Below are 26033 nucleotides of genomic sequence, written 5' to 3' on the forward strand. Positions count from 1 at the left end.
ACTTCTGGATGAAGTCCCCACTCTCCCGGGTGAAGATCGTGTCTGCTGAGGAAGTCTGCTTCCCAGTTGTCCACTCCCGGGATGAACACTGCTGACAGTGCTATCACGTGATTCTCCGCCCAGCGAAGGATCCTGGCAGCTTCTGCCATTGCACTCCTGCTTCTTGTGCCGCCCTGTCTGTTTACATGGGCGACTGCCGTGATGTTGTCCGACTGGATCAACACCGGTCTTCCTTGAAGCAGAGGTTCCGCCTGGCTTAGAGCATTGTAGATTGCTCTTAGTTCCAGAATGTTTATGTGAAGAGACTTTTCCAGGCTCGACCACACTCCCTGGAAGTTTCTTCCTTGTGTGACTGCTCCCCAGCCTCTCAGGCTGGCGTCCGTGGTCACCAGGATCCAATCCTGTATGCCGAATCTGCGGCCCTCCAATAGATGAGCCCTCTGCAACCACCACAGAAGAGATACCCTTGTCCTTGGAGACAGGGTTATCCGCAGGTGCATCTGAAGATGCGTGCATTGATGTACAGACACCTTTCCTGGTTTTAGGAGATTCCTGACCAGGTCGGATAACTCCTTGGCTTTTTCCTCGGGAAGAAAAACCTTTTTCTGAACGTGTCCAGAATCATCCCTAGGAACAGCAGACGAGTTGTCGGCATTAATTGGGATTTTGGAATATTCAGAATCCATCCGTGCTGCTTTAGCACCTCTTGAGATATTGCTAATCCCATCTCTAGCTGTTCTCTGGACCTTGTCCTTATTAGGAGATCGTCCAAGTATGGGATAATTAATACGCCTTTTCTTCGAAGAAGAATCATCATCTCGGCCATTACCTTTGTAAAGACCCGAGGTGCCGTGGACAAACCAAACGGCAGCGTCTGAAACTGATAGTGACAGTTTTGTACAACGAACCTGAGGTACCCCTGGTGTGAGGGGTAAATTGGAACGTGGAGATACGCATCCTTGATGTCCAAGGATACCATAAAGTCCCCTTCTTCCAGGTTCGCTATCACTGCTCTGAGTGACTCCATCTTGAGCTTGAACTTCTTTATGTACAGGTTCAAGGACTTCAGATTTAGAATAGGCCTTACCGAGCCATCCGGCTTCGGTACCACAAATAGAGTGGAATAATACCCCTTCCCTTGTTGTAGAAGAGGTACCTTGACTATCACCTGCTGAGAGTACAGCTTGTGAATGGCTTCCAAAACCGTCTCCCTTTCGGAAGGGGACGTTGGTAAAGCAGACTTCAGGAAACGGCGAGGTGGATCTGTCTCTAATTCCAACCTGTACCCCTGAGATATTATCTGCAGGATCCAGGGATCTACCTGCGAGTGAGCCCACTGCGCGCTGTAATTTTTGAGACGACCTCCCACCGTCCCCGAGTCCGCTTGAGAAGCCCCAGCGTCATGCTGAGGCTTTTGTAGAAGCCGGGGAGGGCTTCTGTTCCTGGGAAGGAGCTGCCTGTTGCTGTTTCTTCCCTCGACCTCTGCCTCGTGGCAGATATGAATAGCCCTTTGCGCTCTTATTTTTAAAGGAACGAAAGGGCTGCGGTTGAAAAGTCGGTGCCTTTTTCTGTTGGGGAGTGACTTGAGGTAGAAAGGTGGATTTCCCGGCTGTAGCCGTGGCCACCAAATCTGATAGACCGACTCCAAATAACTCCTCCCCTTTATACGGCAAAACTTCCATATGCCGTTTTGAATCCGCATCGCCTGTCCACTGTCGCGTCCATAAAGCTCTTCTGGCCGAAATGGACATAGCACTTACCCGTGATGCCAGTGTGCAGATATCCCTCTGTGCACCACGCATATAAAGAAATGCATCCTTTATTTGTTCTAACGACAGTAAAATATTGTCCCTGTCCAGGGTATCAATATTTTCAATCAGGGACTCTGACCAAACTACCCCAGCACTGCACATCCAGGCAGTCGCTATAGCTGGTCGTAGTATAACACCTGCATGTGTGTATATACTTTTTTGGATATTTTCCATCCTCCTATCTGATGGATCTTTAAGTGCGGCCGTCTCAGGAGAAGGTAACGCCACTTGTTTTGATAAGCGTGTTAGCGCCTTGTCCACCCTAGGAGGTGTTTCCCAGCGCTCCCTAACCTCTGGCGGGAAAGGGTATAATGCCAATAATTTCTTTGAAATTATCAGCTTTTTATCAGGGGCAACCCACGCTTCATCACACACGTCATTTAATTCTTCTGATTCAGGAAAAAATAAGAATTTACTTACCGATAATTCTATTTCTCGGAGTCCGTAGTGGATGCTGGGGTTCCTGAAAGGACCATGGGGAATAGCGGCTCCGCAGGAGACAGGGCACAAAAAAGTAAAGCTTTACTAGGTCAGGTGGTGTGCACTGGCCCCTCCCCCTATGACCCTCCTCCAGACTCCAGTTAGGTACTGTGCCCGGACGAGCATACACAATAAGGGAGGCATTTTGAATCCCGGGTAAGACTCATACCAGCCACACCAATCACACCGTACAACTTGTGATCTAAACCCAGTTAACAGTATGACAACAGAAAGGGCCTCTTAAAGATGGCTCCTTAACAATAACCCGAATTAGTTAACAATAACTATGTACAAGTATTGCAGATAATCCGCACTTGGGATGGGCGCCCAGCATCCACTACGGACTCCGAGAAATAGAATTATCGGTAAGTAAATTCTTATTTTCTCTATCGTCCTAAGTGGATGCTGGGGTTCCTGAAAGGACCATGGGGATTATACCAAAGCTCCCAAACGGGCGGGAGAGTGCGGATGACTCTGCAGCACCGAATGAGAGAACTCCAGGTCCTCCTTTGCCAGGGTATCAAATTTGTAAAATTTTACAAACGTGTTCTCCCCCGACCACGTAGCTGCTCGGCAGAGTTGTAATGCCGAGACCCCTCGGGCAGCCGCCCAAGATGAGCCCACCTTCCTTGTGGAGTGGGCTTTTACAGTTTTAGGCTGTGGCAGGCCTGCCACAGAATGTGCAAGTTGAATTGTGTTACAAATCCAACGAGCAATCGACTGCTTAGAAGCAGGTGCGCCCAACTTGTTGGGTGCATACAATATAAACAGCGAGTCAGATTTTCTGACTCCAGCCGTCCTTGCAATGTATATTTTTAAGGCTCTGACAACGTCCAACAACTTGGAGTCCTCCAAGTCGCTAGTGGCCGCAGGCACCACAATAGGTTGGTTCAGATGAAATGCTGATACCACTTTAGGGAGAAAATGCGGACGAGTCCGCAGTTCTGCCCTATCCGAATGGAAGATTAGATAAGGACTTTTATAAGATAAAGCCGCCAATTCAGATACTCTCCTGGCAGAGGCCAGGGCTAGTAACATAGTCACTTTCAATGTGAGATATTTCAAATCCACCTTTTTCAATGGTTCAAACCAATGGGATTTGAGTTAATCTAAAACTACATTTAGATCCCACGGTGCCACCGGAGGCACCACAGGAGGCTGTATATGCAGTACTCCCTTGACAAAAGTCTGGACCTCAGGGACAGAGGCCAATTCTTTTTGGAAGAATATTGACAGGGCCGAAATTTGAACCTTAATGGATCCCAATTTGAGACCCATAGATAATCCTGATTGCAGGAAATGTAGGAAACGACCCAGTTGGAATTCCTCCGTCGGAACCCTCCGATCCTCGCACCACGCTACATATTTTCGCCAAATGCGGTGATAATGTTTCACGGTGACTTCCTTCCGTGCCTTAATCAAGGTAGGAATGACTTCTTCTGGAATGCCTTTCCCTTTTAGGATCTGGCGTTCAACCGCCATGCCGTCAAACGCAGCCGCGGTAAGTCTTGAAAAAGACAGGGACCCTGCTGTAGCAGGTCCCTTCTCAGAGGTAGAGGCCACGGTTCGTCCGTGAGCATCTCTTGAAGTTCCGGATACCAAGTCCTTCTCGGCCAATCCGGAACCACTAGTATTGTTCTTACTCTTCTTTGCCGTATGATCTTCAATACCTTTGGTATGAGCGGCAGAGGAGGAAACACATACACTGACTGGTACACCCAAGGAGTTACCAGTGCGTCCACAGCTATTGCCTGTGGATCTCTTGACCTGGCGCAATATTTGTCCAGTTTCTTGTTGAGGCGAGACGCCATCATGTCTACAATTGGTCTTTCCCAACGGTCTATTAACATGTTGAAGACTTCTGGATGTAGACCCCACTCTCCCGGATGAAGATCGTGTCTGCTGAGGAAGTCTGCTTCCCAGTTGTCCACGCCCGGGATGAACACTGCTGACAGTGCTATCACGTGATTCTCCGCCCAGCGAAGAATCTTGGCAGCTTCTGCCATTGCACTCCTGCTTCTTGTGCCGCCCTGCCTGTTTACATGGGCGACCGCCGTGATGTTGTCCGACTGAATCAACACCGGCTTTCCTTGCAGGAGAAGTTCCGCCTGGCTTAGAGCATTGTAGATTGCTCTTAGTTCCAGAATGTTTATGTGAAGAGACTTTTCCAGACTCGTCCATACTCCCTGGAAGTTTCTTCCTTGTGTGACTGCTCCCCAGCCTCTCAGGCTGGCGTCCGTGGTCACCAGGATCCAATCCTGAATGCCGAATCTGCGGCCTTCTAATAGGTGAGCCTTCTGCAACCACCACAGAAGTGACACCCTTGTCTTTGGTGACAGGGTTATTCGCAGGTGCATCTGCAGATGCGACCCTGACCATTTGTCCAACAGATCCCTTTGGAATATTCTTGCATGGAATCTGCCGAATGGAATTGCTTCGTAAGAAGCCACCATTTTTCCCAGGACTCTTGTGCATTGATGTACTGACACTTTTCCTGGTTTTAGGAGGTTCCTGACCAGATCGGATAACTCCTTGGCTTTTTCCTCTGGAAGGAAAACCTTTTTCTGAACCGTGTCCAGAATCATTCCTAGGAACAGCAGACGAGTTGTCGGGATTAAATGGGATTTTGGAATATTCAGAATCCACCCGTGTTGTCTTAGCACCTCTTGAGATAGTGCTAAAGCTGTCTCCAGCTGTTCTCTGGACCTTGCCCTTATTAGGAGATCGTCCAAGTATGGGATAACTAATACGCCTTTTCTTCGAAGAAGAATCATCATCTCGGCCATTACCTTGGTAAAGACCCGAGGCGCCGTGGACAATCCGAACGGCAGCGTCTGAAACTGATAGTGACAGTTTTGAACAATGAACCTGAGGTACCCCTGGTGTGCGGGGTAAATCGGAACGTGTAGATACGCATCCTTGATGTCCAAGGATACCATAAAGTCCCCTTCTTCCAGGTTCGCTATCACTGCTCTGAGTGACTCCATCTTGAACTTGAACTTTTTTATGTAGAGGTTCAAGGACTTCAGATTTAGAATAGGCCTTACCGAGCCATCCGGCTTCGGTACCACAAATAGAGTGGAATAATACCCCTTTCCTTGTTGTAATAGGGGTACTTTGACTATCACCTGCTGAGCGTACAGCTTGTGAATGGCTTCCAACACCCTCTCCCTTTCGGAAGAGACGGTTGGTAAGGCAGACTTCAGGAAACGATGAGGAGGATCCGTCTCTAATTCCAACCTGTACCCCTGAGATATTATCTGCAGGATCCAGGGGTCTACCTGCGAGTGAGCCCACTGCGCGCTGTAATTTTTGAGACGGCCCCCCACTGTCCCCGAGTCCGCTTGAGAGGCCCCAGCGTCATGCTGAGGTTTTTGCAGGAGCCGGGGAGGGCTTCTGTTCCTGGGAAGGAGCTGCCTGTTGGTGTCTCTTCCCTCTTCCTCTGCCTCGTGGCAGGTACGACAAGCCCTTTGCTCTCTTATTTTTGTAGGAGCGAAAAGGCTGCGGTTGAAAGGTCGGTGCCTTTCTCTGTTGGGGAGTGACTTGAGGTAAAAAAGTGGATTTCCCGGCAGTAGCCGTGGCCACCAAGTCTGATAGACCAACTCCAAATAACTCCTCCCCTTTATACGGCAAAACCTCCATGTGACGTTTTGAATCCGCATCGCCTGTCCACTGTCGTGTCCATAAGGCTCTTCTGGCTGAAATGGACATAGCACTCACCCGAGATGCCAGTGTGCAAATATCCCTCTGTGCATCACGCATATAGATAAATGCATCCTTTATTTGTTCTAACGACAGTAAAACATTGTCCCTATCTAGGGTATCAATATTTTCAATCAGGGATTCTGACCAAACTACTCCAGCACTGCACATCCAGGCAGTTGCTATAGCTGGTCGTAGTATAACACCTGCATGTGTGTATATATTCTTTTGAATAACTTCCATCTTTCTATCTGATGGATCCTTAAGTGCGGCCGTCTCAGGAGAGGGTAACGCCACTTGTTTGGATAAGCGTGTGAGCGCCTTGTCCACCTTAGGGGGTGTTTCCCAGCGCGCCCTAACCTCTGGCGGGAAAGGGTATAATGCCAATAACTTTTTTTGAAATTATCAACTTTTTATCAGGAGCAACCCACGCTTCATCACACACGTCATTTAATTCTTCTGATTCAGGAAAAACTGTTTGTAGTTTTTTCACACCATACATAATACCCTGTTTTACGGTATCTGTAGTATCAGCTAAATGTAACGTCTCCTTCATTGCCAAAATCATATAACGTGTGGCCCTACTGGAAAATACGTTTGAATTTCTACCGTCGTCACTGGAATCAGTGCCCGTGTCTGGGTCTGTGTCGACCGACTGAGGCAAAGGGCGTTTTACAGCCCCTGACGGTGTTTGAGGCGCCTGGACAGGCATTAATTGATTGTCCGGCCGCCTCATGTCCTCAACTGACTGTTTAAGGGAAGATAAACCATCACGTAATTCCACAAATAAAGGCATCCATTCTGGTGTCGACCCCCTGGGGGGTGACATCTGCATATTTGGCAATTGCTCCGCCTCCACACCAATATCGTCCTCATACATGTCGACACCACGTACCGACACACACCGCAAACTCACAGGGAATGCTCTAATGAAGACAGGACCCACTAGCCCTTTTGGGGAGACAGAGGGAGAGTCTGCCAGCACACACCACAAAGCGCTATATATACAAGGGATATCCTTATATTAAGTGCTCCCTTATAGCTGCTTTAATATATATATATATATAGCCATTAATGTGCCCCCCCTCTCTGTTTTACCCTGTTTCTGTAGTGCAGTGCAGGGGAGAGACCTGGGAGCCGTTCTGACCAGCGGAGCTGTGACAGAAAATGGCGCCGTGTGCTGAGGAGATAGGCCCCGCCCCTTTTTCGGCGGGTTCTTCTCCCGCTATTTTTCCAGTCAGGCAGGGGTTAAATATCTCCATATAGCCCCTATGGGCTATATGTGAGGTATTTTTAGCCTTGTATAAGGTTTATATTTGCCTCTCAGAGCGCCCCCCCCCAGCGCTCTGCACCCTCAGTGACTGCCCAGTGAAGTGTGCTGAGAGGAAAATGGCGCACAGCTGCAGTGCTGTGCGCTACCTTATGAAGACTGAGGAGTCTTCAGCCGCCGGTTTCCGGACCTCTTCACGCTTCAGCATCTGCAAGGGGGTCGGCGGCGCGGCTCCGGGACCGGACTCCACGGCTGGGCCTGTGTTCGATCCCTCTGGAGCTAATGGTGTCCAGTAGCCAAGCAGCAAATCCACTCTGCATGCAGGTGAGTTTACTACTTTCCCCCTAAGTCCCACGTTGCAGTGATCCTGTTGCCAGCAGGACTCACTGTAAAGAAAAAAACCTAAACTAAACTTTCTCTAAGCAGCTCTTTAGGAGAGCCACCTAGATTGCACCCTTCTCGTTCGGGCACAAAATCTAACTGGAGTCTGGAGGAGGGTCATAGGGGGAGGGGCCAGTGCACACCACCTGACCTAGTAAAGCTTTACTTTTTTGTGCCCTGTCTCCTGCGGAGCCGCTATTCCCCATGGTCCTTTCAGGAACCCCAGCATCCACTTAGGACGATAGAGAAACTATAGGTAGTTTTTTCACACCCCACATAATACCCTGTTTAGTGGTACCTGTAGTATCAGCTAAATGTAACGCCTCCTTCATTGCCAAAATCATATAACGTGTGGCCCTACTGGAAAATACGGTAGATTGGTCACCGTCACCACTGGAATCAGTGCCTGTGTCTGGGTCTGTGTCGACCGACTGAGGCAAAGGGCGTTTTACAGCCCCTGACGGTGTTTGAGGCGCCTGGACAGGCACTAATTGATTGTCCGGCCGCCTCATGTCGTCAAACGACTGCTTTAGCGTGTTGACACTATCCCGTAATTCCATAAATAAAGGCATCCATTCTGGTGTCGACCCCCTAGGAGGTGACATCCCCATATTTGGCAATTGCTCCGCCTCCACACCAATATCGTCCTCATACATGTCGACACACACGTACCGACACACAGCAGACACACAGGGAATGCTCTAAACGAAGACAGGACCCACTAGCCCTTTGGGGAGACAGAGGGAGAGTCTGCCAGCACACACCAAAAAGCGCTATATATGACAGGGATAGCCTTATAATAAGTGCTCCCTTATAGCTGCTTTATATATATCAAGATATTGCCATTAAATTTGCCCCCCCTCTCTGTTTTACCCTGTTTCTGTAGTGCAGTGCAGGGGAGAGACCTGGGAGCCGTCCTGACCAGCGGAGCTGTGAGAGGAAATGGCGCCGTGTGCTGAGGAGATAGGCCCCGCCCCTTTTTCGGCGGGCTCGTCTCCCGCTATTTTGTGAATACAGGCAGGGGTTAAATATCTCCATATAGCCTCTGGGGGCTATATGTGAGGTATTTTTAGCCTTTATATAGGTTTACATTTGCCTCCCAGGGCGCCCCCCCCCAGCGCCCTGCACCCTCAGTGACTGCGTGTGAAGTGTGCTGAGAGGAAAATGGCGCATAGCTGCAGTGCTGTGCGCTACCTTTAGAAGACTGCAGGAGTCTTCAGCCGCCGATTCTGGACCTCTTCTTACTTCAGCATCTGCAAGGGGGCCGGCGGCGCGGCTCCGGTGACCATCCAGGCTGTACCTGTGATCGTCCCTCTGGAGCTGATGTCCAGTAGCCAAGAAGCCAATCCATCCTGCACGCAGGTGAGTTCACTTCTTCTCCCCTCTGTCCCTCGTTGCAGTGATCCTGTTGCCAGCAGGAATCACTGTAAAATAAAAAACCTAAGCTAAACTTTCTCTAAGCAGCTCTTTATGAGAGCCACCTAGAATTGCACCCTTCTCGGCCGGGCACAAAAATCTAACTGGAGTCTGGAGGAGGGTCATAGGGGGAGGAGCCAGTGCACACCACCTGATCTGGAAAAGCTTTACTTTTTGTGCCCCGTCTCCTGCGGAGCCGCTATTCCCCATGGTCCTTTCAGGAACCCCAGCATCCACTAGGACGATAGAGAAAATAAGATTTTACTTACCGGTAAACCTATTTCTCGTAGTCCGTAGAGGATGCTGGGACTCCGTAAGGACCATGGGGAATAGACGGGCTCCGCAGGAGATAGGGCACTTTAAGAAAGCTTTGGATTCTGGGTGTGCACTGGCTCCTCCCTCTATGCCCCTCCTCCAGACCTCAGTTAGGGAAACTGTGCCCAGAGATGGACAGTACGAGGAAGGATTTTTGTAAATCTAAGGGCGAGATTCATACCAGCCACACCAATCACACCGTATAACTTAAGATAAACTTACCCAGTTAACAGTATGAACAACATTATAACCACGGTATCACCGAAAACTATAACATAACCCTTATGTAAGCAATAACTATATACAAGTCATGCAGAAGAAGTCCGCACTTGGGAGAGGCACCCAGCATCCTCTACGGACTACGAGAAATAGATTTACCGGTAAGTAAAATCTTATTTTCTCTAATGTCCTTGAGGATGCTGGGACTCCGTAAGGACCATGGGGATTATACCAAAGCTCCCAAACAGGCGGGAGAGTGCGGATGACTCTGCAGCACCGATTGAGCAAACAGGAGGTTCTCCTCAGCCAGGGTATCAAACTTATAGAACTTTGCAAAGGTGTTTGTCCCCGACCAAGTAGCTGCTCGGCACAACTGTAATGCCGAGACCCCTCGGGCAGCCGCCCGTTCGGCGCGACCATCAGCATTAGGCTTGGCAACGTTACCAGGGTTACCTATCGTGGCGTATGACGTCAGATCCGCTGGGACGGATCACCATGGCCACATTAGTAACACACCGTTCGAGCACTATGCTGAATAGTGTTACCATGGCAACTACTCGCCACGAGGACGTACTCTATTGGATGTCTAGTCACTTCCGCCGGATGTCCGGCGGAAGTAGCATGCGTTCCAGACCAAATGGAACGCAAAATACGTTTTTACCCTTCTTCTCTTTTTATTTACTTACAGTATTTATATGTTATATTATCCCTTGACCCCTCTTATAGGACTCAATTGTTTAAATGGTATTTTATTTGATACATGCACTAATCAACAGAATAGGACACGCCCAGGAAGGGGCGTATGTTTGCACATTATGCCAGGTATAAATAGAAGGCAGGGCACACTCCACATGCACCTTGAGAAAGACTTATAGTTGAAACGCGTTGGTGGGAGCATGTAACAGATTGGATCACCACAGCAACCGGTTTTTCCAGCCAGAAAGCGGTGAGACTCCCCGGGGTACCATCTTTTCCCACTGTCTGACTGTGCTTTATTAGATCTTGATATTCTGGTTTTCCCTGTGGGGATCTGATTTTCTGTATTATTCTTGGAAGGAATTTTTATCATTATTTTATAAAATAAATTCTGCACTTATCCTCATACGTCCCCTCGTTTGTATGCTTTATATCGAGCACATCACGAAGCGAGGAGACATCTGAGGACAGCAGGAGCAGTAACCTGTAAAGAAACCGCTACATGGAAGAACGACATCTGTTGAAGTAAGCCTGAATGTGAGCTACTATTTTGATGTGTATGACATATAGTTAATATGTCCAGAATTCCAAAGAAACCCATATAAGTCTGTTTGCAAGTATTTTAAGTAAGCATACATGTGAGGAACCGACATAACCTTCTGCACCGAGGTGAACCCGTACGGCTATATCACCACCTCCCATAGACACCTTCATATAAGGAATCCGGGAAGAAGTATTAACACTGAATATTACCACCATTTGGATGTTTTTCTGAACTAGAATATACCACTTGTGTTTTCTTACATGGTACCATTTGGACTTGGACACTCGTGAGAAGTTTTTCTGGGAATTCCCAGTAAATTGGACTCTCATTGAATTATAAGGACATTGCATAGTATCAGCTGTGTATAGGTAATTGCCCTTTCTCATTTGACATTTGTTTGCGCCACCAGTTGGTCCCTATCCCATCATTTTTGTATTGTGTATGTTCTTCAGGTGTGTAAGGTGACACATCAGGGTATAGGAACCACTAAAGGCAGCAAATAGAGTGCGCAGGTTTTTACCTTAAATTCCAATTTTACGTAGCCGCCCAAGAAGAGCCCACTTTCCTAGTGGAGTGGGCCTTAACCGATTTCGGTAACGGCAATCCTGCCATAGAATGCGCCTGCTGAATCGTGTTACAGATCCAGCGAGCAATAGTCTGCTTTGAAGCAGGGGCGCCAACCTTGTTGGCCGCATACAGAACAAACAAAGCTTCAGTCTTTCTGATCCGAGCCGTTCTGGTCACATAAATCATCAAAGCCCTGACTACATGCAGGGACTCGGAATCCTCCAAGTCCCTTGTAGCCACAGGCACGACAATAGGTTGGTTCACATGAAAAGATGAGACCACTTTTGGCAGAAAGTGAGGACGAGTCCTCAACTCTGCCCTATCCACGTGAAAAACCATGTATGGGCTTTTATACAATAAAGCCGCCAATTCTGAAACAAGTCTCGCCGAAGCTAACGCCAACATGATGACCACTTTCCACGTGAGGTATTTCAACTCCACTGTTTTGAGTGGTTCAAACCAAGGTGACTTGAGGAAACGTAACACCACGTTAAGATCCCAAGGCGCCACCGGAGGCACAAAGGGAGGCTGAATATGCAGCACCCCCTTCACAAAAGTCTACCTCAGAAAGAGAGGCTAATTCTCTTTGAAAGAAAATGGATAAGGCCGAAATTTGGACCTTTATGGACCCTAATTTTAGGCCCAAGGTCACTCCTGTTTGAAGGAAGTGAAGTAGACGGCCCAAATGGAACTCCTCCGTAGGAGCAGCTCTGGCCTCACACCAAGAAACATATTTCCGCCATATACGATGATAATGTTTCATCGTCACGTCTTTCCTAGCCTTGATCAGGGTAGGAATGACTTCCTCCGGAATTCCTTTTTCCGCTAGGATCCGGCGTTCAACCGCCATGCCGTCAAACGAGCCGCGGTAAGTCTTGGAACAGACAGGGCCCCTGCTGCAGCAGGTCCTGCCTTAGAGGAAGAGGTCACGGATCTTCTGTGAGCAACTCTTGCAGTTCCGGATACCAAGTCCTCCGTGGCCAATCTGGAACAATGAGGATTGTTCTGACCCTGCTTATTCTTACAATTCTCAACACCTTGGGTATGAGAGGAAGAGGAGGAAACACATATACCGATCTGAACACCCAAGGTGTCACCAGAGCGTCTATCGCTACCACCCGAGGGTCCCTTGACCTGGCGCAATACCGCTTTAGCTTTTTGTTGAGACGGGACGCCATCATGTCTATTTGAGGCAGGCCCCACCGATCCGCGATCTGTGCAAAGACTTCTCGATGAAGTCCCCACTCCCCCGGATGCAGGTCGTGCCTGCTGAGGAATTCCGCCTCCCAGTTGTCCACCCCCGGGATGAACACCGCTGACAGCGCGCTTACATGGCCTTCCGCCCAGCGTAGAATCCTGGTCGCTTCTGCCATGGCCACTCTGCTCCTTGTTCCGCCTTGGCGGTTTATATGAGCCACTGCCGTGACATTGTCTGACTGAATCAGAACCGGTCTTCTCCGAAGTAAGTTCTCCGCTTGACGCAGGGCGGTGTATATGGCCCTCAACTCCAGGACGTTGATGTGGAGACAAGTCTCCAGGCTTGACCAGAGACCTTGGAAATTTCTTCCCAGTGCCACTGCTCCCCAGCCTCGGAGGCTTGCGTCCGTGGTCACCAGGACCCAGTCCTGAATGCCGAACATGCGACCCTCTAGAAGGTGAGCACTGTTCAGCCACCACAGGAGATACCCTGGTCCTGGGAGACAGGGTGATCCTTAGATGCATTTGTAAATGGGACCCGGACCACTTGTCCAAGAGGTCCCATTGAAAAGTCATCGCATGGAATCTGCCGAAAGGGATGGCCTCGTATGAAGCCACCATCTTCCCCAGGACCCGCGTGCACTGAAACCTTCTTTGGTTTCAATAGGTTCCTGACCATGGTCATGAGTCCCTGAACCTTTTCGATCGGAAGAAAAACCTTTTTCTGGTCTGTGTCTAGGATCAGGCCCAGAAAGGTCAGACGCGTTGTAGGAACTAGCTGGGACTTCGGTATATTGAGAATCCAGCCGTGTAGCTGCAACGTCTTCATGGACAGAGACACGCTGTCCAGCAACTTCTCCCGAGATCTCGCCTTTATTAGGAGATCGTCCAAGTATGGGATAATTGTGACCCCCTGCCTGCGCAGGAGCACCATCATTTCCGCCATTACCTTGGTGAAAACCCTCGGGGCCGTGGAAAGCCCAAACGGCAACTTCTGAAATTGGTAGTGACAGTCCTGCACTGCAAATCTCAGGAACGCCTGATGGGGGGGAGGGGGGGAATATTGGAACATGAAGGTATGCATCCTTTATGTCCAGGGACACCATCCAATCCCACCCACCCCCCCTCCAGGCTGGGGATGACGCCCGGAGTGATTCCATTTTGAACTTGAACCTTTTCAAGTACAAGTTCAGAGATTTCAGGTTTAAAATGGGCCTGACCGAATAGTCCGGTTTCGGGACCACAAACAGGGTTGAATAATATCCCTCTCCCTGCTGGAGATGAGGAACTGTGACAATCACCTGTTAAAACATACAATTTTTGGATTGCTGTCAACACTGACTCCCTCTCCGACGGGGAAGTCGGCAGAGCAGATTTGAAAAACCGGCGAGGAGGCAAGTCTTCGAATTCTAGCCTGTATCCCTGAGCAACAATCTCTACTGCCCAGGAATCCACCTGCGATTGAACCCAGACGTGGCTGAAAACCGAAGACGAGCCCCCACCAGATCTGCCTCCCCCCGGGAAGCTCCAGCGTCATGCGGTGGACTTTGCAGACGCAGGGGAGGACTTCTGCTCTTGGGAACTAGCTGTGTGCAGCTTCTTTCCCCTGCCTTTTCCTCTGGTAACAAAGGACGATCCCCGCACCTTCTTGTTTTTATTGGAACGAAAGGACTGCATTTGATAATGAGGTGCCTTCTTAGTATGCTGCGGGGGGACATAAGGTAAGAAATTCGACTTACCAGCTGTAGCTACAAGGTCCGAGAAGCAGTCTCCAAACAACTCCTCCCCCTTGTACGGCAAGGACTCCATGTGCCGCTTAGAATCGGCATCTCCCGTCCACAGGAGTCGCCTAGCAGAAATAGACATAGCATTTATTCTGGAGCTTAATAAACAAATGTCTCTCTGAGCATCTCTCATATACAAGGCAGCATCTCTGATATGCTCTATGGTCATTTGAATGGCATCCCTATCTAAGGTGTCAATCTCCGCAGATAAGGAATCTGCCCATGCCACAACCGCACTACAAACCCAGGCCGACGCCATAGCCGGTCTAGCAATAGTACCGGAGTGAGTGTAAATGTGCTTCAAGGTAATTTCCTGCCTGCGATCAGCCGGTTCCTTGAGCGAAGCCGTATCCTGAGAAGGCAGTGCCACCTTTTTGGACAAGCGTGTCAGCGCCTTGTCCACTTTTGGTGAAGATATCCCAGCGTATCCTATCAGTTTGTGGAAAAGGATACGCCATAAGAATCCTTTTGGGAACTTGTGGTCTCCTATCTGGAGAGTCCCAAGCCTTTTCGCACAATTCACTTCATTCAAATGATGATGGAAAAGTGACTTCAGGCTTTTTCTCTTTATACATGTGTACCCTCGTGTCAGGGACAGGGGGTTCCTCAGTAATATGCAAAACCTCTTTAATGGCCATAATCATGTACCGAATACCTTTTGCCACCTTCGGCTGTAATTTTGCATCTTCATAGTCGACACTAGAGTCGGTATCTGTCATCGATCTGGGATATGGTGCGCTTCTGAGACCCCGACGGGCCTGGCGCCACAGGGACAGGCATGGACTGGGTACCTGACTGATCCCTAGCTTCTGCCTTGTCTAACCTTTTATGCAATAGATTGACATTTGCATTCAAGACATTCAGCATATCCACCCATTCCGGTGTCGGCGTTGCGGACGGCAACCTGACATTCAAACACTCCCCCTCCACAGTAAGCGAGCCTTCCTCGTCAAACATGTCGACACACGCGTACCGACACTTCACACACAGGGAACCCCTTTTCTGAAGACAGTATCCCTGTCAAGGCCCTTTGGAGTGACAGAGAGAGAGAGTATGCCAGCACACACCCCAGCGCAATGACCCTGGAGACCAACACAAAATGTTTTTCCCCAGCAGCTCTGTGAAATATGTAAACCGCCAATTATGTGCCCCCCCCCCTCTCTTTTAAGCACCCTTTCACCGTGTGTAAGCAGGGGAGAGTCCAGGGAGCTAACTCTCAGCAGTGCTGTGGAGAGAAAATGGCGCTGGTGAGTGCTGAGGGAGAAGCCCCGCCCCCTCGGCGGCGAGCTTCTGTCCCGCTCAAACTTAGTAAAATATGGCGGGGGCTCTTTTATATACATGTACAGAGCCCACCTGTACATGTATATAGTCTTTTTGCCATGCAGAGGTTTATATTGCTGCCCAGGGCACCCCCCCCCCCCCGCACCCTGCACCCTTACAGTGACCGAAGTATGTGAGGTGTATGGGAGCAATGACGCACAACTGCAGTGCTGTGCGTTACCTCAGTGAAGCTGAAGGCTTCTGCCGCCTGAGACGTCTTCTGACTTCTGTACTTCTGGCTCTGTGAGGAGAACGGCGGCGCGGCTCCAGGGGTGGATGCCCAGTAAGAACCTGCGTTCACCCCCTCTGGAGCTAATGTCCAGTAGCCGAGGAAGCAGAGCCTAGCTTTGACAAGAAGGTCTGCTCCTCTCTCCTCAGTCCCTCGATGCAGGGAGCCTGTTGCCAGCAGTGCTCCCTGTGAAAAAGTAGTAAAAGGTAGAAAAAAATCCAAACAAAAATGCTTCTAGGCCGAGAACTCTGGAGAGCTCTCTGCAGTGCACCCATCTTGCTCTGGGCACAGTGTAAAACAGAGGTCTGGAGGAGGAGCATAGAGGGAGGAACCAGTGCACAACCAGAATCCTAAGCTTTCTTAAAGTGCCCTTTCTCCTGCGGAGCCCGTCTATTCCCCATGGTCCTTACGGAGTCCCAGCATCCTCAAGGACGTTCGAGAAATATCCAGTAAAGAGGTAGTGACAAACAGTTGTATTTTAATAAAATTAGTCAAGCTTAGATCAGACAAAACAATGCTTACTGTACATTGACTTCTGTTCGTTGCTGCCAATACATTTCTTTTATTGCAAATACATTAGAATAGAAACAATCAATCTTGTACCTGTGCAAAAAGTCTGGTGCTTTATTTAGAAGAGTGTAGTATTGTCTGACGAACTCCCGCCCTACAAGCAGGGGACTTGGCTTCTCCATCACCATTTCTTTGGTACAGGAAGTGATATGCTGCAATTAACAATTTTGTATTGTTTTAGTATTCTATAAAGCAAGAAATAAAGACAGTGAAGAAACATCTAGATAGAAATATTAGCAACCACAAATAATGTTTTCAGTTTAGTAACAGATACTTAAGTCAGTGATGTGCAGTTAGCACAGCGTGGAAATGCTTACAATGGTGGTGCATGCACAACGCTTTTACCTTCTACTCCCTCTTCACCAACATAAGCTCTGTGGATATTGAGTGGAATACAATCTTGTGTTCCATCCTATCCAATGGAAGCATCATCACAGAACAGGTTACAGATTCATGTTACTGACACAATGGGGTCGATTCTATTCGGCAACTAATGAATAGCGCCGGGAATTAGCTCCCGACGCTATTCAATTCAGCAACTAGTTACGTCGGCGATGGCCCGTTCTCGCCGACAAAACAGGTAGTTTTGTCGGGAGAACGGGCATTCTCCGACTTAACTCCCCGGCGAGAGGCTGATTCCAGACAGAATCAGCCTCGCGCCGGCCGCGAGGCAGCACTTTTGTCGGGTTTCTCTTCTCATCCCCCGGGGATGAGAGAAGAATTCCCGACAATTGCAGGTAACTAGTTGCTGAATTGAATAGCGTCGGGAGCTAATTCCCGGCGCTATTCATTAGTTGCCGAATAGAATCGACCCCAATGGCTGCTATTCCAAGCTTTACTTGGTAGTGAACTGAAGCATAACAGAAAGCAGATGTTGTGGAAAGATTAGGACCTTAAAAACAAGAGTCAAACTCTAGACCTTATACCTAGTAAATTTGGAAGGACCTGTACACAGGTTTCCATACAAGAAAGCCCACCTAATCCATGGGATGAAGCACTACTCTATGAAAGAATGGGCTAAAATGAATTCAAGCCGATATGGAAAAAATCTACAGTTACCAGAACCTTTTTAAGTCATTGCTACTGTCAACTTACAGGAAAAAAAAAAAAGATTTTACTTACCGGTAAATCTATTTCTCGTAGTCCATAGTGGATGCTGGGGACTCCGTAAGGACCATGGGGAATAGACGGGCTCCGCAGGAGACAGGGCACTTTAAGAAATAATTTGGATTCTGGTGTGTTCTGGCTCCTCCCTCTATGTCCCTCCTCCAGACCTCAGTTAGGATACTGTGCCCGGAAGAGCTGACAGTACAAGGAAAGGATTTTTGAATCCAGGGCAAGACTCATACCAGTCACAACAATCACACCGTATAAATATTGATAAACATACCCAGTTAACAGTATGAACAACAACGGAGCATCAGATCAACCCTGATGCAACCATAACATAACCCTTATTTAAGCATTAACTATATACAAGTATTGCAGAAGAAGTCCGCACTTGGGACGGGCGCCCAGCATCCACTACGGACTATGAGAAATAGATTTACCGGTAAGTAAAATCTTATTTTCTCTAACGTCCTAGTGGATGCTGGGGACTCAGTAAGGACCATGGGGATTATACCAAAGCTCCCAAACGGGCGGGAGAGTGCGGATGACTCTGCAGCACCGAATGAGCAAACACAAGGTCCTCCTCAGCCAGGGTATCAAACTTGTAGAACTTTGCAAAAAAGTGTTCGAACCTGACCAAGTAGCTGCTCGGCAAAGCTGTAATGCCGAGACACCTCGGGTAGCCGCCCAAGAAGAGCCCACCTGCCTTGTGGAGTGGGATTTTACTGATTTTGGCAGCGGCAATCCAGCCGCAGAATGAGCCTGCTGAATCGTGTTACAGATCCAGCAAGCAATAGTTTGCTTTGAAGCAGGAGCACCCAGCTTGTTAGATGCATACATGATAAACAGCGACTCCGTTTTCCTGACTCTAGCCGTTCTGGCTACATAAACCTTCAAAGCCCTGACCACATCTAGTAACTCGGAATCCTCCAAGTCACGAGTAGCCACAGGCACCACAATAGGTTGGTTCATATGAAAAGATGACACCACTTTTGGCAGAAATTGTGGACGGGTCCGCAATTCTGCCCTGTCCATATGGAAAACCAGATAGGGGCTTTTATGTGACAAAGCCGCTAATTCTGACACACGCCTAGCCGAAGCCAAGGCTAATAGCATGACCACCTTCCACTTGAGAAATTTTAACTCCACGGTTTTAAGTGGCTCAAACCAGTGTGACTTCAGGTAACTCAACACCACGTTAAGATCCCAAGGTGCCACTGGAGGCACAAAAGGGGGCTGAATATGCAGCACTCCCTTCACAAACGTCTAAACTTCAGGCAGTGAAGCCAGTTCTTTTTGAAAGAAAATGGATAGGGCCGAAATCTGGACCTTAATGGAACCCAATTTTAGGCCCAAAGTCACTCCCGCCTGTAGGAAGTGAAGGAAACGGCCCAGCTGGAATTCCTCCGTGGGGGCATTCCTGGCCTCACACCAAGCAACATATTTTCGCCATATACGGTGATAATGTTTTGCCGTCACGTCCTTCCTAGCCTTTATCAGCGTAGGAATGACCTCATCCGGAATGCCTTTTTCTGCTAGGATCCGGCGTTCAACCGCCATGCCGTCAAACGCAGCCACGGTAAGTCTTGGAACAGACAGGACCCCTGTTGCAAAAAGTCCTGTCTTAGAGGCAGAGGCCACGGTTCCTCTGTGAGCATTTCTTGCAGATCTGGATACCAAGTCCTTCTTGGCCAATCCGGAAAACAATGAGTATTGTTCTCACTCTGTTTCTTATGATTCTCAGCACCTTGGGTATGAGAGGAAGAGCAGGAAATACATAAACCGACTGGAACACCCACGGTGTCACTAGTGCGTCTACAGCTATCGCCTGAGGGTCTCTTGACCTGGCGCAATACCTCTGTAGCTTTTTGTTGAGGCAGAATGCCATCATGTCTACCTGTGGCAGTTCCCACCGACTTGCAATCTGCGTGAAGACTTCTTGATGAAGTCCCCACTCTCCCGGGTGGAGGTCGTGCCTGCTGAGGAAGTCTGCTTCCCAGTTGTCCACTCCCGGAATGAACACTGCTGACAGTGCGCTTACGTGATTCTCCGCCCAGCAAAGAATTCAGGTGGCTTCAGCCATCGCCACCCTGCTCCTTGTGCCGCCTTGGCGGTTTACATGAGCCACTGCGGTGATGTTGTCTGACTGAATCAGAACCGATTGGTCGCGAAGCAGGGTCTCCGCTTGACGTAGGGCGTTGTATATGGCCCTTAGTTCCAGGATATTGATGTGAAGGCAAGTCTCCTGACTTGACCACAGACCTTGGAAATTTCTTCCCTGTGTGTCTGTCCCCCGACCCTCGGAGGCTTGCATCCGTGGTCACCAGGACCCAGTCCTGAATGCCGAATCTGCGGCCCTCGAAAAAAGTGAGCACTCTGCAGCCACCACAGGAGAGACACCCTGGCCCTGGGGGATAGGGTGATCAGCCGATGCATCTGAAGATGTGATCCGGACCACTTGTCCAACAGATCCCATTGAAAGGTCCTCGCATGGAACCAGCCGAAGGGAATGGCCTCGTATGATGCCACCATCTTTCCCAGGACTCGCGTGCAGTGATGCACCGACACCTGCTTTGGTTTTAATAGGTCTCTGACCAGTGTCACGAGCTCCTGAGCCTTCTCCATCGGGAGATAAACCCTCTTCTGGTCTGTGTCCAGAATCATGCCCAGGAAGGGCAGACGAGTCGTAGGAATCAACTACGACTTTGGAATATTTAGAATCCAGCCGTGCTGTTGTAACACTTCCCGAGAGCGTGCTACGCTGATCAGCAACTGCTCTCTGGACCTCGCCTTTATGAGATCATCCAAATATGGGATAATTGTGACCCCTTGCTTTCGCAGGAGCACCATCATTTCCGCCATTATCTTAGTAAATATTCTCGGTGCCGTGGAGAGACCAAACGGCAACGTCTGGAATTGGTAATGACAATCCTGTACCACAAATCTGAGGTACGCCTGATGAGGTGGATAAATGGGGACATGAAGGTATGCATCATTTATGTCCAGAGACACCAAAAAATCCCCCCCTTCCAGGCTTGCGATGACCGCTCTAAGCGATTCCATCTTGAACTTGAACCTTTTCAGGTATATGTTCAGGGATTTTAAATTCAAAATGGGTCTGACCGAACCATCCGGTTTCGGTACCACAAACATGGTCGAATAATAACCCTTTCCTTGTTGAAGGAAGGGAACCTTGACCACCACCTGCTGAAGATACAATTTGTGAATTGCAGCTATCACTATTTCCCTCTCTAAGGGGGAAGCTGGCAGGGCCGATTTGAGGTATTGGTGAGGGGGCATCTCCTCGAATTCCAGCTTGTTTCCCTGAGACACAATCTCTATTGCCCATGGATCCACCTGGGAGTGAACCCACTTGTGGCTGAAATTTCGGAGACGCGCCCCCACCGGGCCTAGCTCCGCCTGTGGAGCCCCAGCGTCATGCGGCGGATTTAGTGGAAGCCGGGGAGGACTTCTGTTCCTGGGAACTAGCTGTGTTGTGCAGCTTCTTTCTTCTGCCCCTGCCTCTGGCAAGAAAGGACACACCTCGGACTTTCTTGCCTTTCTGTGAACGAAAGGACTGCATTTGGTAATACGGTGCTCTCTTAGGTTGTGAGGGAACATATGGCAAAAAATTTGACTTTCCAGCAGTAGCTGTGGAGACCAGGTCCGAGAGACCCTCCCCAAACAATTCCTCACCCTTGTAAAGTAAAACCTCCATGTGCCTTTGAGTCGGCATCGCCTGTCCATTGCAGAGTCCACAGGACCCTTCTGGCAGAAATCGACATTGCATTTATTCTAGAGCCCAGTAGGCTAATGTCTCTTTGAGCATCTCTCATATATAGGACAGCGTCTTTTATATGCCCCAGGGTCATTAATATAGTATCCTTGTCCAAGGTATCAAGTTCCTCAGATAAGGTATCCGTCCATGCTGCTACCGCACTACATACCCAGGCTGACGCAATTGCCGGCCTTAGTAAGGTACCTGAATGTGTATAAATGGACTTCAGGGTACCCTCTTGCTTTCTGTCCGCAGCATCTTTGAGGGTGGCCGTATCCTGTGACGGCAGGGCTACCCTCTTGGATAAGCGCGTTAGAGCTTTGTCAACCCTAGGGGAGGATTCCCAGCGTAACCTGCCCGTTGGCGGGAAGAGATACGCCATAAGCATCCTCTTGGAAATCTGCAGGTTTTTATCTTGAGATTCCGAAGCCTTTTCACATAGCTCATGTGAAGGGGGAAAGGTCACCTCCTGCCTTTTTTCCCCGTACATATGAACCGTCTTGTCAGGGACTGGGGTTTCCTCTGTGATGTGCAACACATCCTTTATTGCTATAATCATGTAACGGATGGCTTTTGCCACTTTAGGCTGTAACTTTGCATTATCATAATCGACACTGGAGTCAGAATCCATGTCGGTATCTGTGTCAACAATTTGGGATAGTGGGCGCTTCTGAGACCCCGAAGGTCCCGGCGACATTGGGACACACATGGGTTGACTCCCTGACTGTACCCTAGCTTCAGCTTTGTCTAATCTTTTGTGCAATAAATTAACAGTAGCATTTAAAACATTCCACATATCCATCCAGTCAGGTGTCGGCGCTGCCGACGGAGACCTAACATTCATACACTCCCCCTCCTATTTAGGTGAACCTTCAACCTCAGACATGTCGACACACGCGTACCGACACACCACACACACACAGGGAAGCTCTTTTCTGAAGACAGGTTCCCCACCAGGCCCTTTGGAGAGACAGAGAGAGAGTATGCCAGCACACACCCCAGCGCTATATGACCCAGGAAAAAACACAGAATGTTTACCCAGTAGCGCTTTTGTAGTATGTATATATGCGCCAATCATGTGCCCCCCCCCCCCCTCTACTTTAAAACCCTCTTTCACCGTGTGTCAAGCAGGGGAGAGTCTGGGGAGCTTCCTCTCCGCAGCGCTGTGGAGAAAAATGGCGCTGGTGAGTGCTGAGGGAGAAGCCCCGCCCCCTCGGCGGCAGGCTTCTGTCCCGCTCAAATTTCTTAACAACATGGCGGGGGCTCTTTTTATACATGTACAGTGCCCAGCTGTACATGTATATATGTGTATTTGCCATAGGAGGTTTTTATTGCTGCCCAGGGCGTCCCCCCCCCCCCCCCCCCCTGCACCCTTACAGTGACCAATGTGTGCGAGGTGAATGGGAGCAATGGCGCATAGCTTCACTGCTGTGCGTTACCTCTATGAAGATCAAGGTGTCTTCTGCCGCCTCTGAAGTCTTTTCCTCACATACTCACCCGGCTTCTATCTTCCGGCTCTGCGAGGAGGACGGCGGCGCGGCTCTGGGACGGACGGCGAGGGTGAGACCTGCGTACCGATCCCTCTGGAGCTAATGGTGTCCAGTAGCCTAAGAAAGAGCCATGAAACTCAGAGAAGTGGGTCTGTTTCTCTCTCCTCAGTCCCTCGATGCCGGGAGCCTGTTGCCAGCAGGCTCCCTGAAAATAAAAAAACCTAACTAAAATACTTTCTTTTACAGGAAACTCAGGAGAGCTCCCTGAAAGCACCCAGTCTCCACTGGGCACAGTATCAAACTGAGGTCTGGAGGAGGGGCATAGAGGGAGGAGCCAGTGACCACCCAGATCCAAAGTATTTCTTAAAGTGCCCATGTCTCCTGCGGAGCCCGTCTATCCCCATGGTCCTTACGGAGTCCCAGCATCCTCTAGGACGTTAGAGAAATTTTGCTGCTGCATATCTATTTCAGAAGTGAAGTTTCTAAACCACTTAAATAAAACTTCCTAGTTCCAAGACCTGGACATGTCAACTCATAATCTTAGCCCATATGCACACACAAGACAACTTGTGCCAAGCGATCTTGGTTAGCACAGATCGCTCAACACACAGCGATGTGTGCCGAGCGATCTGTGCTAACCAGTGTTCTGTAAATGCATGCTAGGTGATATGACTAGATCTTGTCTGCATGCTTGAATGATCTGAGATGGCAATAGCGCCGTGGGAGGGGGAGAGGCGCACATCGCTATGGGGCATACACACGGACCGATCTGTGCTTAATTTCTAAGCGATCTAGTCAGAATCACTTAGAAAATAGTCAAAATATTTCTCTGTGTGTTTAGAGCCATAGAAGGATTCTAACCACTACAGAGATGACAACAACTAGTTCCAGACGAAGATTCAGAAAATAAATGACCCTTAAATTAATAAGGGTCTTCAGTTACACAAAAACTAGGTATATAACAAGACTTCAAAATGATAAGTTGAGTTGGGACTCAAGTTTCTAAAAAAGGTCTGTCCAACCTGCGGCTCTCCAGCTGTTGAGAGTCTTCAAGTCCCACTGATCAGCTGGTAAAGCATGCTGTGAACTATAGTTTCACAACAGCTAGAAAGCCACAGATTGTCTAGAACAGAGAATAGTCAATCAACTTCATGTATCAGATATTCTCAACTATGGCATTAAGATACAATCTTTAAGTATTGATGATCCTTTTGACAAATGTAAAGCTAAACTTAACAGTTTATAGGTTGTGTGCTGCTCACTTGCTGCACAGATATGACAGCATGAGACTAAACCACTTGCTTCCTAAATAATCAGCAATTGCTTGTAGCTAATGAAATTGTGAACAAGTGCTAGACTAGCAACCGCTCAAAACAAAAGGTGTTTTCCACCTAGCAAATTTTTAAATCTACATATGCCAGTACTGTATGTAGCAGAGGACACTGAACTGTTGTAATCAGACACATGAAACCAGATTTCTTGACCAAAGCTGGGTATACACACACTACACATTAGTAATGTTGCTATCCGCAACATAGAAATGACCATCATATAGTGTGTACCTTAAACCCAATTGTTTACTGAATTGGGTGGTCGCATAGACCCAATGGATGCTCTGTACATTCAATGTGACAGATCCATGAACACAGTATTGTCACATAATGCATGTAATGATAAATCACATCACTGCAAGATACCCCATAAAACGGTACAATATAGAATTATATTGGATTACCGGTCGCTAGTTCACACCATCATTCAATCATTCAGGTGTGTACCCAGCTAAGAATTCACATTTCTGGTGACATCTATTCCATATTTTGTTCAGTAGACTTTGTTCTCCACGTCTTATGTATTTGCATAGGAAACTTGTTATTAACCAAATTCTCACTATCTTCCTACTTTGATAATGTATACATACATAGACATGTCCTAGTCAAAAGGCTTACATTGTATTCTTGAAGTTATAATTACTAACATATCATTTAAAGATGTAATAAGATACCTTATGACCAATTTTAGCCAAAATGCAGTTTATTTTGCCTGCATTCATTCTAATCTAGCAGGAGGTAAGATGATAGACATGTATTGCTGTCACCCACAGCAGCCTTACCATTCGGCATGTATAACTAGTGGAGCTACAACAATGGCCCTGTCTGAGTGACTAGCTTTCACTGTACCCTATAAGGCGGCAATGGGCAGAAATCGCCCGCTATTGTCAATAATGAACCGTACCGTGACTCTGTACTGTGGGTTACCTCCATTATGCACCTGCCTAATGCCTTAATCAGCAAGCTACATGGAAGTCACCTGTAGTAACGTGAGGCCAGAAGAGAACGTAGTTATGCCGCCCCCGGCCTCAGCATCGCACACACAGCCTGGGGTTACCTTGAGTGGGGGATCACCCAGACTCCTGAAGGCGGATCCGGGGACACAAAGAGTAAGACATAACTCGCAGCAGCAATCAGCCGGAATGTCGCACTCACCTCAGTCAGAGCCGGCGAGACGCCCGGACGCAGGAGGAGCCCCGGGCCCCGTGTGACTATACGGACACGATGTTGCGGTCACCCTCGGGTTGCGGAGAGGGTAGATTATGGCGTCGTGGCGGCGACGTCACACCAGCAGTGACGCAGCAGTCAGTCAGGGAACGGAGTCCGCGAGATCAAACCCCGACACCCTTCGCGCGTGTACGTGCTCCAACAACGCACGGTAACGCGTGACACCACGCCCCCAGCGACGTCACTGCGCCCGGCCGGGGAGGAGCTATGCCACCGTCTGCATGTTTATTATTGTTTTGCTCTTTTTTTTTTTTTTTTTTTTTTTTTTATATAAGTGAAGCTTTATTGAGTAGGGAGGCCATCACACAGTAATTGGTGTGAATCAATGCACCTATGTATTGTTGAAGTAATACACAGGTTCTCAAACTCGGTCCTCAGGACCCCACACGGTGCATGTTTTGCAGGTCTACTCACAAAATCACAAGTGAAATAATTAGCTCCACCTGTGGACCTTTTAAAAAGTGTCAGTGAGTAATTAATACACCTGTGCACCTGCTGGGTTACCTGCAAAACATGCACCGTGTGGGGTCCTGAGGACCGAGTTTGAGAACCCCTGAAGTAATACGTCCTGTGGTGTTTCCACTACCACAGGCATT

The 26033-nt window shown here is 48.7% G+C and overlaps 1 protein-coding gene across 5 annotated transcripts in view; it reads right to left on the reverse strand.

Moving 5' to 3' along the window:
- The window catches only part of G3BP2 (G3BP stress granule assembly factor 2), a 224714-nt gene extending 199082 nt beyond the window's left edge, over positions 1 to 25632 (reverse strand). For 2 of the 5 annotated variants that reach the window (XM_063916914.1, XM_063916878.1), the window contains exons 1-2: positions 25366 to 25631; positions 16535 to 16653 (exon numbers count right to left, since the gene is read on the reverse strand). In XM_063916914.1, coding sequence (XP_063772984.1) covers positions 16535 to 16629 — 95 coding nt within the window. In that variant the 5' untranslated portion in view covers positions 16630 to 16653; positions 25366 to 25631. Of the gene's footprint in view, positions 1 to 16534; positions 16687 to 25189; positions 25210 to 25365 lie in introns of those variants that run through there. The other 3 variants (XM_063916905.1, XM_063916887.1, XM_063916896.1) reach the window with 3 other exon arrangements.
- Between the last annotated feature and the right edge of the window lie 401 nt (positions 25633 to 26033).

This window comes from Pseudophryne corroboree, chromosome 1 (assembly GCF_028390025.1).
Source record: "Pseudophryne corroboree isolate aPseCor3 chromosome 1, aPseCor3.hap2, whole genome shotgun sequence".
NCBI lineage: Eukaryota > Metazoa > Chordata > Amphibia > Anura > Myobatrachidae > Pseudophryne > Pseudophryne corroboree.